The sequence below is a fragment of the Vulpes lagopus genome, chromosome 7, assembly GCF_018345385.1.
Source record: "Vulpes lagopus strain Blue_001 chromosome 7, ASM1834538v1, whole genome shotgun sequence".
NCBI lineage: Eukaryota > Metazoa > Chordata > Mammalia > Carnivora > Canidae > Vulpes > Vulpes lagopus.
In genome coordinates this window covers 6023390-6043644 of record NC_054830.1, presented here as the reverse complement: position 1 = coordinate 6043644, position 20255 = coordinate 6023390, and the positions used below count along the sequence as shown (strand labels likewise).

General features: G+C 48.1%; 1 protein-coding gene across 4 annotated transcripts in view; it reads right to left on the bottom strand.

The window, feature by feature from the left end:
• The window catches only part of INSR (insulin receptor), a 137067-nt gene that overhangs the window by 107480 nt on the left and 9332 nt on the right, over nucleotides 1-20255 (bottom strand). For all 4 annotated transcript variants that reach the window (XM_041760591.1, XM_041760592.1, XM_041760593.1 and 1 more), the window contains exon 2: nucleotides 10760-11311. In XM_041760591.1, coding sequence (XP_041616525.1) covers nucleotides 10760-11311 — 552 coding nt within the window. The remainder of the gene's footprint in view (nucleotides 1-10759; nucleotides 11312-20255) is intronic.

The following is a 20255-nucleotide window of genomic DNA, read 5'->3' as shown; positions in this document are numbered from 1 at the left end:
TATTATACATTAAAAACAGAGAGACCAATGAATACCATTTTACTACAGAAAATAATTTTCAGACTTTAAAAATATATACAAATTATCAAAGAGCCACAGCCTTGCCCAAAGGGAAGGAGCAGCCATTAGGCCATACATTCACTTTATGTGGTTTTCTGAATCTGTGTCTTCTTTGATAATTATTTTTAAAAAGGGGGATGGGAATCCCTGGGTAGCTCAGTGGTTTAGTGCCTGCCTTTGGCCCAGGATGTGATCCTGGAGTCCTGGGATCGAGACCCACATCAGGCTTCCTGCATGGAGCCTGCTTCTCCCTCTACCTGTGTCTCTGCCTCTCTCTCTCTCTCTGTCTCTCATGAATAAATAAATAAAATATTTTTTAAAAAGGAAATAAATAAATCTTGATTCAATCTGTTAGACAGAATTACTAAATGACCCAGTGATTCCACTCCTAGATATATACCCCCCAGGAGAATTGAAAATAAGTATTCAAACAAAAGCTTGTACACAAATGAATGTTTGTAGCAAAACCACTCACAAGAGCCAAAAGGTGGAAACACCTCAAATGTTCATCTGTTGGTAGATGGAGACACAAGACTGGTATATCCAGGCAATGGAATATTATTCAGCAAGAAAAGGAATGGGGTCCTGATATATGCTACAATGTGGGTGAACCACAAAACCACTAGCTTACTCCTAGTGAAAGAAGTAAGACATAGGGACACCGGGGTGGCACAGGGGTTGAGCATCTGCTTTTGGCTCAGGGCATGATCCCAGTCCAGGGATCGAGTCCCATATCGGGTTCCCCACGGGGAGCCTGCTTCTCCCTCTGCCTATGTCTCTGCCTCTCTCTCTGTCTCTCATGAATAAATAAATAAAATCTTAAAAAAAAAAAAAAAAAAGAAAAAAGAAAAGAAGAAGAAGACATTAAAAAGCCACATAGCACATGATCCCATTCATACTGAAACATCCAGAATAGGTGAGCCCACAGGGATACAAAGCAGATTAGTGGGGGCTGGGGAAGGGATGGGGGGATACATCTAGAAGTGGAACTGATGGATCGTTTAGTAATTCTTTCTAACAGATTGAAAAACAGACTGTTAACAGACACAGCTCCTTTGTCCAATGATGAAAAGTATAAAGTGGCGATGGTCACACAGCACCGCGAATGTACCAAATGTCACTAACTGTAAATCTTACGTGCATTTTACCATAATAAAAAAAAATTGTTCTTTAAAGAAGAGAAATCTTGAATGCTTCGGATCAAGCCTGTCTTGCTTTTCCATATCTCCTGCTGTGAGAGCCAGCAGTTTTTTTGCAAAGGTGAAAACCTTTAACCTCCACACCACTAATAAGGTAGCTATGGCAGGAATCCATTTGCCCAGGGACAAGCGTTGCAGGTGGTCAAGAAGCAACACTGGGGCTGTGCACACTCTGTGCCAGTGTGACTTGGTGTGAGTACTTGAAACCTGGTCCTTATCACATCTTCCAAGCAGAACAGTTTCTTATAGGCAAGAACTTGGAAACTCTCTAGAAAAAGCTCATCAAGGAGCCTCCCTCTCTAGACAGCAGCCAGCAAGCCTGGGGAGGTCATTCAAGACCCCAAGACCCAACCTGATGAGACAAAAAAAAAAAAAAAAAGAAGAAGAAGAAGAAGCAAAGAAACTTCTCTAATAAAAAGCTCAAAGGACCCTCTACCCCAAACCCTCCAGGCACTTGACGACTGTGGGCTTTTATCTACCAGATGCCCCCCCAGCGCCATTTGATCCATGCTTCATCCCATGCCTCTCTGTCCCGTGTCTGGGGCTTAAGGCTGGCTTGGGAGATCTTGGGTCACGTCCCAAACCCAGAACTGAAGGAAATTAGCCCAATGGCTGCCACTCATATGGCCCCACACATGACAAACAATGGGGCCCCAGAGGAAAGTAATTTTTTTGTATCCTATTTAACAGTATTTATCTCTGAGCCTGAGTTAGCACAGACACCCTCCAAGCCTGAGAGAGAAGAGAGAGAGGAAGAATGGGGGGCAGAAGAGGAGAGAGGGGATACAATTTTGAAACTCTTCACTGGGAAAGGGAATGTTCTATCAGGGACAGATGTGTGGATAGAAGAAGGACAACTGCATGGTGCTGGCTTCTGAGCCCCATATGACCTGAGGTCCCCGGGAACTCCCTGGGGACATTTCAGGTGTTCAGTCACAAAGAACAGATTTTAATCCTGACAAAGGGTCTGGTGACACGGTGGGAAATAACTGGTCAATGAATTTCGTCAAGGAGGAGGGAATAAAAGAAAAACTTGTCAGACCAGTTACCAAGTTACCAGACGGCCACCTTTCCATAATTATGTATTTAACTCTACACCACCTTCTTCCAAAAGATTGGGCCAGGGCAGCCCAGGTGGCTCAGCGGTTTCGCACGGCCTTCAGCCCAGGGCCTGATCCTGGAGACCCGGGATCGAGTCCCACGTCGGGCTCCCTGCATGGAGCCTGGTTCTCCCTCTCTCTCTCTCTCTGCCTGTGTCTCTGCCTCTCTCTGTGTGTGTTTCTCATGAATAAATAGATAAAATCTTAAAAAAAAAAAAAAAAAAAAGATTGGGCCAATTTACTTCTCTATGCGAAAAAATAGTTCTTTGGACTCCCCTAAGCCCCCTCCAGGAAGCCGGGCACTCATTCAAACTTCATCTGAATCTTCACTACTAAAGATTTCAATGCGGTCAACTGGTCTACCTTCCTTCAGTGCATGCTCCAGCCTCCCAAAACACTTTCTGCCTACCTAGCTTATAACTTTATAGTGACATCCTTGACTTCTTCCCCAACTCAGCAAGGACTCTGAGGTCCCAGCAACATGCCTGGTTTGGCACAGCTATTTACTCACTATCAGTGAAACAGGCCATCCTGAACACAGCCCCAACGTAACCTTCAAGACCTCTCCCTTGAGCCACAGGAAAACATCTGGCATCCAGAGCATGGGATGAGGCAGCCTCCTTAATCTTGCCCACAAAAGGCATCTATGTTTTTTGTCATTGCCATCCAACCCATCTGGAACACCCTTCCTCCTTTTTTTTTTTTTTAAGATTTTATTTATTTATTCATGAGAGACACAGAGGGAGAAGCAGGATCCCTATGGGGAGCCCAATATGGGACTCAATCCCAGGACCCCAGGACCACGACCTGAGCCAAAAGCAGACGCTCAACCACACGAAGCCACCCAGGTGCCCAACACCCTTCCTTCTTACCCTCTTTCTAAGCATCATTTGCCAGTGGAACCAAACCACTCCAACCTTCCACAAATGCCAGTGGCGACTTGTCATCAACCCCGGGGAGGACCGGGAGCACTTGCTCCTTCCTGCTATATAAAATCCAGTCATCCCCAAAGCCAAAAGTTCATTTTAAAAATTCCAGTCATCTCCATGATAAGGAAATTACAATGACCCTGGATTTTTTTTTTTTTCCAGTTCGGTGCTTTTAATCCTCTCCTAGATTTTTTAAAAGACTGTCGACAAAACAAAAAGGAATATGGATGAAAAATTCAAATAGTCCATTATGCTACACAATCCACCATATTTTATCATCATCATCATCATCATTATTATTATTATTATTCAATACCCATGTGCACAAGTTAGACTTTCCTGTTTTCTGCAGAGACTACAGTGACACAGCCACAAAGGAATTTAATTTATCAATATTCTGCAACGATATTATCTAGAGAACATCGTCATTTCCAGGTGCTCTGGCTCCAGACGTGTCTAGAACCACCAATCCAATGACTCACTTGGAGGGGAACAGGAAAGGGGGCTGGGTGGCCTGCCTGCCTTGTGACGTCTCCTGCCAGTGGGGCTGCTTTGAGTGGGTAACTCACTCCTGCCTTTTGACTCCCCAACCAAAACAAGAACTCCTGATGTAAAGTAAGGTGAGGACGGCACCCCATGCCTCACAGTCCCCTCCCCTCAGTGCCAGCAAGGGGCAGGAATACCGTGTTGGCCGGATGCAAGGATGCTCCCAATTTCCAACGACAACAGCCTCTACCCCCATCTTTATAAGGTATGTAGCCAAGAACAAAGGTGGGCACAATTTTTTCTGTAAAGAGCCATACAGTCTCCGTTGCAAATATTCACGGCACTAAAGTAGCCACAGGCATTATGTAAATGAATACACGAGCGAGCCTGGCCACGTTCCAATGAACCTGTATTTTGGGACACTGAAATGTGAATTTCACAGCATTTTTCACCCTTCGTAAAATATTATCCTTTAGATTTCCACACACACATACACCCACACACAACTTTGTAAAATATAAAAAGCGTTCTTAGCTCATGGGCCACACATAAATCACTGATGGCTCAGATGTGGCCCACGGATCAGTTTGCTGACCTCCAGGCAAGGACACCAGACAAGGCTGAGGTCAAACCATTCCCCAGCAAAGTCTCCAGGAGTAAGTCTCTTACTTACTGCTCTAGCCTCAGTGTCCCCTTCTGTAAAATGGGAATCCCATCCTCTCGCAGGCTGGCTGTGGTGAGGATTCCATGAGGCAGCGCTAGTGGAACGCCTACCACTTAGCAGGTGCTCAATAAATATCAGCTGGGACTGAGCGGTCAAAGATACCATTGCTTATCTATATGACGGGTGCTGGGACACAACAAGGAGAGCCACCTCGCTGTCTTCAAGAAATCTTAGCCTGAGGGAGGAGGCAGCTAACTTAAGGCAGGATGAAAAGAGCTATAAGAAAAGGCAGCCAGGGGCACCTGGGTGGCTCAGTGGTTGAGCATATGCCTTAGGCTCAGGGCCTAACCCCAGGGTCCTTGGACCCTGCAGGGAGCCTGCTTCTCCCTCTCCCTGGGTCTCTCACAAATAAATTTTGAAGGAAGGAAGGAAGGAAGGAAGGAAGGAAGGAAGGAAGGAAGGAAGGAAGGAAGGAAGGAAGGAAGGAAGGAAAGAAGGAAGGAAGGAAGGAAGGAAGGAAGAGGGAGGGAAGGAAGGAAGGAAAGAGGGAGGAAGGGAAGGAAAGAGGGAGGGAGGGAGGGAGGGAGGGAAGGAAGGAAGGAGGGAAGGGAGGGAGGGAGGGAGGGAGGGAGGAGCAGCCAGAATGTTGGCAGCGAAAATTATAGGGGATTTCCCCCTCCCCTCTATTCCTTTGTCTTCTGTACTTCCCCAAATCTCCACCTTGGGTGCCGGAGAGCCTCATGGTGAAGAGCTCAAACTCTGAGCTTGAACACCTGGGTTTCCAGTTGGAATCCCATCTGGACTGTTCACTAGCCACAAGATCGGGGGCAAGTAGCTTATCCTCTGGGGGCCTCCGTGGCCTCGTCTGTGAGAAGCAATTAGAGGAGGACTCAACGCAGTGTTACAAGCAAAGCACTTAGAGCAGTGCCTGCCACAAAATAAGTCGTTTGTGACCAAGAAGATTCTGATTATTAAAATGTCAAAGGCAAGGGCACCTGTGTGGTTCAGTGGTTGAGCATCTCCCTTTGGCTCAGGGCGTGATCCCGGGGTCCTGGGATCGAGTCCTACATTGGGCTCCCCGCAGGGAACCTGCTTCTCCCTCTGCCTGTGTCTCTGCCTCTCTCTCTGTGTCTCTCATGAATAAATAAATAATTTTTTTAAAAAAGTCAAAGGCAGAATTAAATATTCTATATTTAATCTAAATAGGACACCCCAGTGTTCAGAGAACCTGAAACAAAGATGTATCAAACCCGGGGAGGAGAGACCTGCCTCCCTCCACCGCCTGCTCCTCCACTCCCGCCCATGTCATATGTGGCATCGTGGCCAGTTTCCTGGCACCCTGCATGCCCCGGCCTCACCCACTCCTCTGACTGGCAGCAAGCAGCTGGGGTGGCCTCCCAGAAAAAAAAATGCCAGTAGGTTTGGCTAGGGCAGCTGGTCAAGCAAGCTCTGTGGCTTCTGATGCCCCCAACAGCCCAGAGCTGGAGGTCTGGAGCATGTGAAGACACCAGGTGGGCAGAGGGGTCTTCCCCTTGGGCTGTTGGTCCAACACCCCTTGTGGGCAGGTCGTACAGGGCGCTCTCCTCTGCTTGCCCTAAGCCCCAAGTCAGAACTGGAGCCAACCCCTGGCAAGTATTCACCCAGAGGCTGGTCTGCTCAGAAGGATAGAGGACCCATGGCGCCCCCCAGGAAGCTTCTAGAACACTCGCAGAGTGCCAGGTGCTGGGTTCAATGCACCCCCTGTACCACCTCACCTACTCCCAAACCACAACTCGACAAGCAGGTCCCGTAATTGTCCCCATCTTTTGGATCAGGAAACAGAGGCTTGACCTGGCTCATGACCAGTGAGGAGCAAAACAGGTCTCCAGGCAGTTCTGGAAAAGGGTCGGCGAGGCCAACCTTCGGGGTCTTAATGACACAGTGATTTGGGGGAAGGGAGATATTCTAAGGCCCAAAGGCAAATGTGGGGCTTCGACCCATGCTCCCACCCACAGAGAGCCCTCGCCTAGAACCCTCCCGGCAAGTGTGCCTTGTCACATAGTCCAGGGCAATATTAGCCACCAGGGGAGCCTGGGCGGCGCAGGTGGTTAGGCATCCGCCTTCGGCTCAGGTGGTGGTCCCAGGCTGCTGGGGTCGAGTCCTGCATCTCCACCCTGCCCATCCAAGGCCTGTCGCACTTGGCCTCCCCTGGAATCTGCGTCCCAAACCCGCGGGCAGGGTGATGGAGAAGAAGCACTTCAAACCCCACATCACGATGATTTTTTTTTCCCTTTCATTACCTTGGCCTTCCTTTAGCCTTGCTTTGCTTTGCTTTCTCTGCTTAAAGCATCATCGAGAACAGGATGAAGAAGGGACACTGTGGAGAATGCATAAACCGGGTCCAGAGAAGAATCCGACACCGTCATCCCAAGCACTGGCCCCGACCCTAAAAGCCTCCAGAGCCTGACAATCATGCAAGAAAAAGACAACGGCTCTCGACGTTCCGGGAAGCATTTGAGGGGGATCTAGAGAACTAAACGAGTTGATGGATAGTTTTTCACTGGCCATGGGGCTGTCGCCTGAGAGGGGGGAGCATCCTCAAAAGGCTCATTTTGGTCTGTTTTGTGTTCGAGTCTCACCAGACATTAGATAAGCCTTCAAAAGCCAGGGCAGCAAGGAAGCATAAGCATTTAAAAAGCCAGAGATGGGGGCACCTGGGTGGTTCAGTGGTTAATCATCTGCCTTCGGCTCAGGTCGTGATCTCAGGGTCCTGGGATCAAGTCCCACATCGGGCTCTTCGAAGGGAGCCTGCTTCTCCCTCTGCCTGTGTCTCTGCCTCTCTCTGTGTGTCCCTCATGAATAAATAACTATCAAAATAAATAAATAATAAAAAGCCAGAGACACACACCCATGTTTGCAGCAACCTTACTCACAGTAGCTAAAATGTGGAAGCAACCCAAGTGCCCATCCATGGATGATGATAAATAAATGTGGTCCAACCACACAATGGAAGATCACTGAGCCTGAAAAATGAAGTTCAAGGCACACACACAACGTGGATGAACCTGGAAGACATACTCAGTGAAATAAGCCAATGGCAGGAGTCCAGGCACTATAGGATTCCACTTCTTTGAGTCCCGAGAGGAGTCCCATCCATACAGACAGGAAGTAGACGGTGGGAGCCAGGGGAGGGGAGGGAGTGGAAAGTCAGTGTTTCATGGGGACAGAGTCTCCGTGTGGGGAGATGAGAACGTCTGGAGATGGATGGTGGGGATGGTTGCACGACAGTGTGAGTATATTTAATGCCACTAAATTGTGCACCTAAAAATATTTAGGATGGGCCCACACCCGGCTGGCTGAGATGATAGTGCATGCGCGTGACAATTGATCTCGGGTTTGTGAGTTTGAGGCCCGCATTGGGTAGAGAGCTTACTTTAAAAAAAAAAATCATAAGAAATAAAAATCGCAAATCTTTAAAAAAGAAGAAGAAGAAAACTTAAAATGGTGAATTTTATATTATGTGCATTTTACCGCAATAAAAGGAATTAAGGGGAAAAAGAAAAGGCCAGGGGCACGGGTTCCAAGAACAATCATTTCAACATCTGTTACTAGGAGAGGACGATGCTTCGCCGAGGGGTCCTCAGCTCTGATCACGCACCCGGAGCAGCTGACAGCAAGGCCAGATGCCAGGAGCCACGTACCTCAGCAGGTGGTCACAGCAATATGTGCAGAGCCACACCCTCCCCCATGACAAAACCCCCAGTGCATAAAAAAACAAGGCTATTCTCAAAAGCAAGAGATTAGGAAAAGAAAAAAAACAAAAAACAAAAAAAACAAAAAACAAAACTGCTCACATCAGGGACATTTCTGCAGATAATACCATTCTGGATATTTTGACGAAAATGTGTACAGAAATAAATCCACAGAGGAATGTCTTAAATTATATCTCAAGACACAAGAGCCCGGAGCATTTCAAACAAGAGACCTAAATTTGGAGACCTCAGCATTGGAATAATAAAAGCATGTTCCCTATTTCCCTGGTGCCCCAACTACAAGTGGCTCAGCCATTTCTAAACCGAGGGGACAACCTTCCCCCTCCCCCAACCCTTGCCTTTTTTGTGTCTCGGCCCTGGCCCGAACCCCAGCTGTCTTTTATTAGCTGTGTGGCCTTAGGGAAGTTAAGGAACCCCTCTGGTCTCTAACATGAGGATAACAGTGCTCCCCTTGCAGCCGTGTGCCCCTGTGACATAGATCCTGAACATCCCCTTCTCCCCTCACCATCGTGAATGCCAACCCCCCCCCCAAATCCATGGCTCCCAGTTCATCCACCCGTACCTGCTGCCCACCCACGCGTCAGAAGCTTGCCTGTTCTACAAAATTCCAAACCCACAAGTAGTCACTCGACTTCTGCTGAGACTTTGCCCCAACTTTGTGATTTCGACTCTCTCTGTCCCTGACCTGCCAACGTCTCCAAGATTGCTCCACAATATAATAATCATCGTACCCTCCTCCATCCTCAAACAACGAGGCTCTCTTTCCCTTCCCCGCCCAACCTTTCAGAAGAGGTGTGGCTTTCACTCTCACCTTCTGTTACCCCACAGCCCAACACCTGGGCCTCAGAGGGGCTCCTCCCCAAGGCTCAGATGGCTTCTCACTGACAATTCTGTGGATTGTACTCAGGACTCACCTTGTGTGGCTTCCCAATAGCTTTGGGCTCAGGGGAAAAGACCCTCCTTTGTCCCTTCCCTTGTATCTTTAGTGATACAACCGTTAAGCCCCCCCCCCCCCCCACTCACTTTCTGCCACCTCGATCTCATGTTCACTAACTCTTCCCAGGGAATTTCATGATGTATGAAAGAGTCAAAACAATAAAAAAGTAACGGGTGTGTGTTTGGAACATGTCTCCCTGGTTATGAAAACATTATAAAAGTACAGTGATTAGAACAGGAGCAGCCTTGGTGCAGGGAACATATTTATGGGCATCCAGAAAGAGACCCCAAATCAAAGACAAAGCAATAAATTTCTGCAATAAAAAGCAGTGAGACCCCAGCAAGTTATTTTGTGGGAAAGGGGCATCCTTCTGAATCATGCACATAGATCCCAAAATCCCAGATGAATTTTTTCTTAATGATAATTAAAATTAAAATAGGAAATTTGGAAAAAAGAAAAAAAAACATTCATTTTACAGATGGAAAAGGACTTTCTAAACATAAAGTAACATGAGAGGCACGCAGAGATCCAGCTCCGGACTCCATAAACATTTGAAGCTTCTCTGGCAACTGACATCCAGAGCGTTTTCACCACTGAACAAAAATGTCTGAAAATACAATTGGCAGAGGGTCAATGGCTTTCATCTATGAAAACCACGCATTGACTAGGATTTCGAAAACCACTAACCTACTAAAAGATAACTGGACAAAGCATATGAACAGGAAGAGAAAACCCAAATGATAAACATGTTTTAAAAGGCTCAACCCCAATAGCAATCAAAGAAATGCAAATACAAACAATGACAACACCTCGGCCCCTCCCTCCAATAAATTATGAAAGAGGTTTCAAACAACACTCAGAGCCGGCCAAGGTGTTCCCTGTCGGCCAATGCTAGGAGGAGCGCCCGTCAACACGACATTTCCGCAAAGTCATTTGGCAACTGGCATCCAGAGCCTCTGGCCCAGAAATTTCACTTCTGGAGAAGCAAGGCCTAAAGAAACAACTGCTCGATAAAGCTCTGATCCCAAAATGTTCATCCTTCTCTTGAGAAGAACTGGAAATCACCTCACTGTCCAAAGACGGGGAGAGGTAAGTAAATAAATAAAGACACGAGAGACCCACTAGAAGGAAGTAGCCCCACTAATGGTAGAGTAAGGACCGTGGCTGTGCTTCCTTCCTTGACCCACTTCTTTTCCCAGACATCTACCCTGAGCGATCTTACTTCCATAATCAGAGAAGAAATAAACTTTTTCTTTCCCCCCCACAACGAAGTCCGCACGCATCCACCTCTACCCGCCTTCTCAAGCAAGAGGAACATTCCACTGCCCGGCCCAGGAGTTGGCAAAACCTGGCCCCCAGCTTGGCTTGTAAATAAAGTTTTATTGAAATGTAGCCATGCCCACGTGTCTATGTGCCACGCAGACCACTTTCCTGCCACAAGGGCGGCGCTGAGGAGTCGTAATGGGAGACCACGCAGCCTGCAAAGTCAGAAGTGCTTTATATCAGAGGCCCCTCCACCCACCCCACCCCCGCAGAAAAAGGGTGCCACTCCCTGGCCCCACGAAGGCCTCCAGCTTCTCTCTAACCAACAAGGCATGAGAGGCGACTCAGAGCCCTGCACCCCCCGCGTACCTTTCTGGCAGTGGCTGTGTGTCCAACACCGCTCGACAAACTGTCCATTGATGACAGTGGCAGGGCAGTTGGTCTTGCCCTTGGCAGTGCCTGGACAGATGTCCCCACACTCCTCGTTGTCGTCTTTGTTCAGCACAATATAATTATCCTCCACAGAATCCAGGATGCGGGACCAGTCGATGGTGGCCAGGTAGCAGAGCTCATTGTTCTTCTCGATGCGGACGGAGCCCCGGGTGATGTTCATCAAGCTGTAGAGGCCAAGCTCCTTCAGGTGGACCATCTCGAAGATGACCAGTGCGTAGTTGAAGAAGAGGCGCGAGCCCCGGATGACCGTGAGGTTGGGGAACAGGTCCTTCAGGCTCTCCAGCCCATAGACCCGGAAGAGCAGCAAGTAATCAGTGATCATGATGAGTTTGGGGAAACTGAGGTCTCGGAAATCCTCGGGCCTCGTTTTGAACATTAACAGTATCTGCAAATGTCCTTCAATGACCGAGCAGTTGGCCAGCTCATGCAGCCTCGTTAGGTTGTTCCGGATATCCATGCCAGGACACACTGGAAGGAAAAACAAGCAGAAAGCAAGACAGGTGAGCAAACATGCCACGGATGGGTTAGAAGAAGTAGTGGCAGGGCCAGCTTCGCAGGTGTGCAACCTGAGTCGCGAGACCCACTCAGAAGGGCCCTGCCTGGGGCTCAGGGCTCTTCCATCTATCTTGAAATCCTTAATCATTTTTGAGCAAGGGGCCCCATGTTCCCATTCCACACCGGGGCCCCACAAACATCATAGCGAGCCCCGATGCGTGGCTTTCTCTAGAGGGTCTGTCCCCCCTTGCAGAAGGCAAAGCACGTAAGTCCTTTGGCGGTACCGTTAGCGGCCTTAGAGCCACCCCGTCGAATATGACGTGGTGGAGACACTAGGACTACGTGGGATTGAGTGACACAGCAGGTGTAGAAGGGGCAGGGGAGCCGACCCCGGCCAGTCAACTTTGGAGAACTTCAGGAGATGATTTTATGGGCCCTGGGGGGCTCAGTGGTTAGCTGAGGTCATGATCCCGGGGTCCTGGGATCAAGTCCCACGTCGGGCTCCCCGCAGGGAGCCTGCTTCTCCCTCTGCCTGTGTCTCTGCCTCTGTCTGTGTCTCTCATGAATAAGTAAATAAAATCTTTTAAATAAATAAATAAAATCTTTAAACACACACACTATTAAGAAAGCAAAGAGAGGGGTGCCTGGGTGGCTCAGTGGTTGAGTGTCCACCTCTGACTCAGGTCATGATCCCCGGGTCCTGGCATCAAGTTCCACATCGGGCTCCCCACGGGGAGCCTGCTTCTCCGCCTCTCTCCATCTCTCATGAATAAATAAATAAAATTTTTTTTAAAAAAAAGGAGATGATTTTATGAGGATAAAGCTGCCCGTGTCAAAATGGGGCAAGGGGAGTTGAATTTGTTTTGTCAATTCTCCTCCCTCAAGGACTCTCCTTCCCAACCTGCCCTCCTCCCAGGCACAGGGTCACAGCCTCGTTCCCTGTCACCTGGGTGTGGCAAGGGCTTCGCAGGGCGTCTACTCTCCCCTGCACAAACACCCTACATGCCCATCTCCCAAAGACAGTCCTTCCCAGACTCCAGCACCTTCTCTGGCTCCCCGTCACCCTGCACGTCTGCCTCCCAGCCCTCGGGGATCCCCCCCCCCTCACTCCCCTGCACCAACTGAACAGGCTGCCCACAACTCGCACAACTCCAAGGCTCCGTGTCCTCCCCCGGAGCATGACCTATGAGAAGCAGTGAGCGGGGTAACACAGGCATTCGAGCAGTGCCCAGCACACAGTAGGTGCTCAATTAATGCCAGCTTTCTTGCTGTTGTTTATGTCTCCCAAATGTATCACAATCATCTCGGGGCTCTATGCCTTTACTTCCCCAGCTGAGATAGTAAATACGTTCAGCTTTGGGGGTCACACGGTCCGTGCAGAAACTACTCCACTCTGCCACTGGGGCTCAAAAGCAGCCAGAGACAGTATGTGAATGAGTGGGTGTGGGTGTGTCCCAATAAAACTTTATTTACAAAAACGGGTGGTGACCCTTGCCCTGGCCCAATGCTGCCCAACAGAACTTTCAGCACCGACGCAAATGTTCTGTATCTGTGTTGTCCACTATAGAGGCCACCAGCCATTTGTGGCTCTCAGGCATTTCAAATGTGGCCCATAAGACTGAGGAACTGAATATTTAACTTCACTTTAGTTAATTTAAGTGGAACTAGACACATGTCACCGGTGGCTACCGTATTGGACAGGGTGGCCCTAGCTCTGTTGGCTCTCAAAGCCCTTTATGCCTTAGCTCCCAGCCCATCATCCTTCAAGATCCCATCAGGGGCCCCTGGGTGGCTCAGCGGTTGAGCATCTGCCTTCGGCTCAAGTCATAATCCTGGGGTCCTGGGATTGGGTCCCACATCAGGTTCCCTGCAGGGAGCCTGCTTCTCCCTCTGCCTGTGTCTCTGCCTCTGTCTCTCAGGAATAAATAAATAAAATCTTAAAAAAAAAAAAAAAAAAGATCCAACTCAAATGCCACCTCCTCCAGACACCCTTCTCTGATTTCCTTTCACCCATATACCTACTGGAAGCTTTCCCTTCTCCTTGTGCCCCTTAAACTTGAGTTAACATTCATTATAGTCAAACTCCTGAGGCCACTTCTCCTTGCCAACATACAGACACACACACACGCACACACACCCCACCCTCCCTCAGCACCTGGAATATAAAGCTCAATACACAACCTCTATTTATTGTATTCAGAGACACTAACCTGTCCCCCAATATCTTTAAGGCAAATAGATGATTCTAAAGAATAGAAAATCCTCTTAAAAATCTATCCTGACTGGAGGAGCCCTGGTGGCTGAGCAGTTTCGTACCTGCCTTCAGCCCAGAACGTGATCCTGGAGTCCGGGATCCAGTCCCACGTTGTTGTAGGGCTCCCTGCTCAGCGGGGAGTCTGCTTCTCCCTCTGCCCTTCCCCCTGCTCGTGCGCTCTCTCTCTCTATCTCTCGCTCTCTCTCAAATAAATGAATAAAATCTTTTTTTAAAAAAGCTATTAAAAAAACAGCAAAGCAAACAATCGGGGGAATATAGCTGTAATGCCTCTTAGTCACATTCTATGTAGATTAGGCTAAATCAAGGCAAAACACACACACAAACACACACACATACATACACACACACGCTCTCATCTACTCACCAGGAAGTTGGTGACAAGGACACAGGTTGCAGCCCCACACACTCATGCCACCCAAGCCCCATGTAAGGCTCCCAGCTGAGGTCACATTCGCAGCACCCATATACAGGGGTCAGCGTGGGTACGGCGCCACTGACACCTCCCACAAGCCCTGTCCCCACCCACCCAGTGGCAGGGAGCAGTGCCAGATCTGGCAAATAAAAATTCAGGATGCCCAGTTAAGTTTAAATTTCAGATAAGCAACAAGTATTTCTTTTTTTTTTTTTTTAAGAGTTGTTGGTTTTTTTTGTTTTTTTTGTTTTTTTTATTCATGAGAGACACAGAGAGAGAGAGGCAGAGACATAGGCAGAGGGAGAAGCAGGCTCCATGCAGGGAGCCCGACCTGGGACTGGATCCCAGGTCTCCAGGATTATGCCCTGGGCCAAAGGCAGGCGCCAAACCACTGAGCCACCCAGGGATCCCCGCAACAAGTATTTCTTTAGTATAACTATATCCCATGCAATGTTTGGAACATACTTATCCTTAGAAACTGTTGTTTATATGAAATTCAAATTTAGCCAGGTGCCCTGTCTTTTATTTGGCAACATATGGCTTAGGTTTGGCCACAGTTCTGGGCTTTTCAGGTCTGAACCCCATACTATGTTTTATACACACATTAAAATTGGTCCAGGAGCAAAAAACACCTGCCTGCCATCCTCCCCAGGCCATGGCAAAACCAGATATGAAAGTTCATTTAAGTATTGGACACCAGGGAAATGCAAATCCAAGCCACAATGAGATACCACTTCACTCCCACTAGGGTGGCTAAAATCAGAGATGGACAATAACAAGTGTTGTCAAGGATGTAGAGCAACTGGAACCCTCCTACATTACCAGTAAGAATATAAAATGATGCAGCTGCCATGGAAAACAGTCTGGTGATTCTTCAAACCATTAAGCAAAGAGTTACCACATGACCCAGCAATTCCACTCTTGGGTAAATACTCAAGAGAAATGAAAACACAACCACACAGAAACTTGTACCGGCATACCTCGAAGATAGTGTGGGTTCGGTTCAAGGCTACCGCAGTAAAGCAAATATCTCCATAAAATGCATCAAATGAATTTATTGGCTTCCCAGTGCATATAAAAGTTACATTCAGGGCACGTGGGTGACTCAGTTGGTTAAGCATCCGACTCTTGATTTCGATTCGGATCATGATCTCAGGGTCGTAAGATCAAGCCCCTCATCAGGGGCTTGTGCTCTACGCTTGTGCTGGCTGTAGAGCCTGCTTAAGATTCTCTCTCTCTCCCTCTCCCTCTGCCCCTCCCTCCCCATCCTCTCACTAAGGAAAAAAAAGTTTTATTCACAGTATACTATGTAAAAAAAGTTTAGTAAGCATGCAATAGCATTATCACTAAAAAAAAAGTACTCCCCTTCATTAAAAAAATGGTGTATTGCTAAAAAAAAAAAAATGCTAATGATCATCTGAGCTTTCAGTGAGTCATCATCACTGATCTCTGATCACCAAACAGAATTTTAAAAAAGTCTGAAATATTATGAGAATTACCAAACGTAACACAGAGACACAAAGTGAGCAAATGCTTTGGAAAAATGACACGGAGAGACTTGCTTGACAAAGTCTTGCCTCACACCTTCAACTTGCTTGGGTTTTTTTTTTTTGTTGTTTTTTTTTTATTTATGATAGTCACAGAGAGAGAGAGAGAGAGAGAGAGAGGCAGAGACACAGGCAGAGGGAGAAGCAGGCTCCATGCACCGGGAGCCTGACGTGGGATTCGATCCCGGGTCTCCAGGATCGCGCCCTAGGCCAAAGGCAGGCGCTAAACCACTGCACCACCAGGGATCCCCACACCTTCAACTTGTAAAAAATCACAGTATCTGCGAAGCACGATCAAGTGGAGTGCAATAAAACGATGTGTGCCTGCCTGTATACAAATGGCCACTGGCGCAGTATCCACTAATAGGCAAAAAGGAGAAACAGCCCAATGTCCATCAACCAATGAATGGATAAACAAGCTGTGGCATCACCATACAATGCAAGATGGCTCAACCCCAAGAGGGAACGAAGTTCTGATATGTGTGACCTGGATGGAGTCTGGAAGCATGATGCTCAGTGAACAAACCCAGTCCCAAAAGACCATATGCACCATGATTCCATTTACATCAAACATCCAGAACAGGCAACTCTACAGAGACAGAAGTAGATTCGTGGTTCCCAGGGGCTGGAGAGGAGGGATTCAGGAGGGACAGCTAACGAAGACGGGGTTTCTCTTTGGAGGGATGAAAATGTGCCAACATTGGCTGGGGCGATGGCTGCACAGCTCAGCAAATGTAGAAAGAGCCAAGCGAATCGTAAACTGTAAAGAGGTGAATTGTATGGGATTGAATCACAGCTCCATAAAGTCGTTATAAAAAATTAAACGACTGCAATAGTAGGGAACAATAAAGAGTTGCTTTTTTAAAAATCTCCCATGAATCTAACTCAACTCATTAAAGCTGTGTGTGTCCCTATTAGTCCAAACAATAGAGCAATTTACTGTTGGGACAGAAGATATCCCGAGGATGTTAGAAATGGTGCCAGAAATAAAATGTAGGGCCTTCTGCTGGCTTTTAATACCTCGGGGGGCGGGGGGGTTCAGGTTCTTGATGAGTGGTACACGTGGCTGATCACCCCCTCTATACGCTGGGAGATAAGGACAACAGGGAGCAGGGCGTGCAGGGGAGCCAGCGACAGCCAATACAGTAGTCCCCTGTGATCCCCAGGGTCCGTTACCCGCGGTTGACTGCGGTCAGAAAATATTAAATGGAAAAATCCCTGAAATAAACAATTCATCAGTTTTTGAATTGCCCACCATTCTGAGTAGCGTGATGAAATCTCACGCCATCCTGTTTCGCCCGGTGTGTGAATCATCCCTTTGTCCGACCCATCCACGCTGGGTGTGCTACACGCCCGTTAGTCACATAACGTAGGTATGTGTGTATAGAAAATAAATAAAGCATATGTGGGGCTCAGTACTATCGTGGTTTCACACATCCACAGGCAGCGGGGGGGGTCCTGTGGATAAGGGGGGGCTACTGTGTTTTCTGAGCACTTACTATGTAAAGTAGCTGGCCTCCTCTCCGGCTCCCTGAATTCTAAAAATAATCCCCAGAGGAGGTGCATTTTCACACCCATTTGTGTGACAAGCAAATTGCGACTCACACACGCTGAGCTTTCAGCGGTGGCACTAGCTTCGCAGCCCTGCGATTACCTGCCGAGTCTATGCTGTAGCTATGTTCCAGTTTTACCATCTTTGTTCTTTCAAAAACACGCCTAAGGAAGAAGCGGGTGCATGTGACATAAATCAGGAAACAGTGAAACAGTTTTCATGCAGTGACAACACAGAGAAAGCCTGTTAAAGATCGTTTCCCCCTGTCCACTCCCTCAGCAAATATCTGAGGAGGATCGGCTCTGTGCCCAACATTGTTCCAGGTATGGAAGTGCCATCGGGAATAGGACAGATCCGGATTCCTAGATCTCTCGGACTAGTTAGTCGCTATCAACAGCCTAAGTCAACTTAAAATATAACCAAGAGGAAGCCTTTAGGGAGAGCTTCACGGGCCAGAAGAGGTCATAGAAACGAGCTATTTGATTTGGTCTGGACCAGGGAAGGAGGGCTTCCTGGAGGAGGTGGTTACTAGGACTAACATCTACACAAACGGTGCATTAAGAATTATTCGGGGGCAGCCCCGGTGGCGCAGCGGTTTAGCGCCGCCTGCAGCCCGGGGTGTGATCCTGGAGACTCAGGATCGAGTCCCACGTCGGGCTCCCTGCATGGAGCCTGCTTCTCCCTCTGCCTGTGTCTCTGCCTCTCTATGAATAAATAAATAAAATCTTTAAAAAAAAAAAAAAAGAATTATTCGGTTCTGGGGACGTCTGGGTGGCTCAGAGGTTGAGCATCTGCCTTCGGCTCAGGTTGTCCTGGGGTCCTGGGATCGAGTCCTACATCAAGCTCCCTACAGGGAGCCTGCTTCTCCCTCTGCCTGTGTCTCTGCCTCTCTCTGTCTCTCAAGAACAAATAAATAAAATCTTTTAAAAAGAGACAGATGAAATTAAGTATATTTTAATTAATGCAATGCATCCAAGAATGTCACTCCAACATTAAAAAATTATTAATGAGGGATCCCTGGGTGGCTCAGCGGTTTAGCACCGCCTTCAGCCCAGAGCGTGGTCCTGGAGTCCTGGGATCAAGTCCCACATCGGGCTCCCTGCATGGAGCCTGCTTCTCCCTCTGCCTGTGTCTCTGTCTCTGTCTCTCTCTCTCTCTCTGCATTTCTCATGAATAAATAATTAAAATTTTTTAAATAAATTTAAAAATAATTATTAGTGAGGTACTCTATAGGATTTTTTTTTTCACAGTAAGCTTTCAAAATGCCATGCAGTATGTCTCAACTCAGATGCTAAATCTGCAGCAGAAACACTAGACCCGTATATATAGATTTCCTACAACGATCATTGAGAACGTAGGCGCATTTCCCCAACTTGTTCCAAATGTACTAAAGGGTTTTCCAACAACAGAATCAAATATTGACTTTTTTTAAATATTTAAATGAACTAAAGGAAAATAAAAGTAAAGATTCAGGCACCCTGGCCACAGCCTCAAGAGCCTCGCGTAGACAATGGCCACCATCTCCCTGAGAGCGACACGTTCTTTTGGACAACACTGGTCTAGAACTTCCTGCCGGGCCTGAGAAATCTGAGGATTTTCCAGAAGAGAAGACGTAACACGAAGGCCATCTTGGAAAGTGTCCCTTCTCCCTGGTTGTCTCTCTACCATGAAAGCAGGCAAGACGTGCAGAGGGGCGGGAAAAGAAGTATCTAGACGGTTCTAAGTGCTTTCCAATGCTGAGAGTTTTACACATTCCATGTCCAATCGTGAATGCACTCGGTCCTTAGTCCCCACATTCTTCAAATGCTCCCTGGTGATCTATCCTGGGGCCACACACTCATCTCTGCATTCCTGCCAGTCTTAGCACCCCGAAATTCAGGAGTCCTACGCCAACGAGCCTTGGGTTAGGTGTCCGGCCACCACCCATACGAGTTCTGGGCCATGCTAGAAACCCACCAGATCTGGCTTCCTACCCCAGCACCTGCCAGCTGTGTAATCCTGAGCCACCTCCTCAATCTCTGCCTCAGTTTCCTCACTGGGAACGATGGCAGCACGTGATAAAAAGGCTATGAAGAACAGAGGAGAACTGGAACCTGGCCGTGTGCACGTGTTAGTTCTCTGCCCCAGGCTCACAGAACCAATTCCTAGATTTATTACCTTCAGAAATGAGAATTCGGGCACACCGCGGTATCAGACATCCTGAAGATTCTCTGCCCGCCCGGAAGACTGGCTCTTAAAATGGACTTCCTCAGACAAAGAGAAATGGGGGAGCTGGAGCAGGTGGCCAGTAGAATCAAGAGACCAGGATTCAAATGCAGGGTCCAGGACCAGCAAGTCAGCAAATATGGAAATAACCTTGTTATTCATTCATCCCAATGTTGGCTGGCCATCCCGGCACACCGGGCATCACGCTGGGCACGGGGACTATTAAGATGGATAAGGCTGGAGGCTTACAGCTCATAGAGACACTGAAATTACTGCCACGAGCTGCCATCAGAGTGCACTAAAGCAATGAGCTGACAGCCTGATGGCCCCAGGTGCAAATCTCAGCTTTGCAGATTGGCAGCTGTGTGATTTAACCTCTCTGGGCTTCAGTGTTCCTTGCCCCATGAGGTGGGAAAGCAGGTGCACAGAAGGCAATGGAAACAGAAGTAATAGGGAGCCAAATAAGTATCAGAGAGAAGCCAGCTCAGACAAGATCTAAGAGGCTTCACCTTAGGCCCTGGGGGGGCCTATCCTGACAACGTGGGGCTGAAGGGTGAGGGATGAAACCACCAAGGCTCAGGGCAATTGTATAAACACAGATGCCCCTGGACCAGAGAGTCCTGTTCTGGAAGTCTGCTGCAAATGGGTCCACACATGCGACTCGGGAAGGTTTATGGGTGGACCAGGGTCGGGGGAGACTAAAGCACTACAGTCTTTTCCAGCAAGTTCCTGGTCAAAATACCAGTGAGAGAAGCAGCAGCCCCCAGAGAGGAGACCTGAGGGAGGTGGTCCTTGAGCCCAGCTGGACGGAGGAGGAGACGGGGGTCCCTCAGATACTTGGGAACAGAGGATGCAGGAAGCAACAATGGACCATCACACGTGGATGATGGAGAAGAAAACTGTGAGCAGAGGACGAGAGGGAAAGA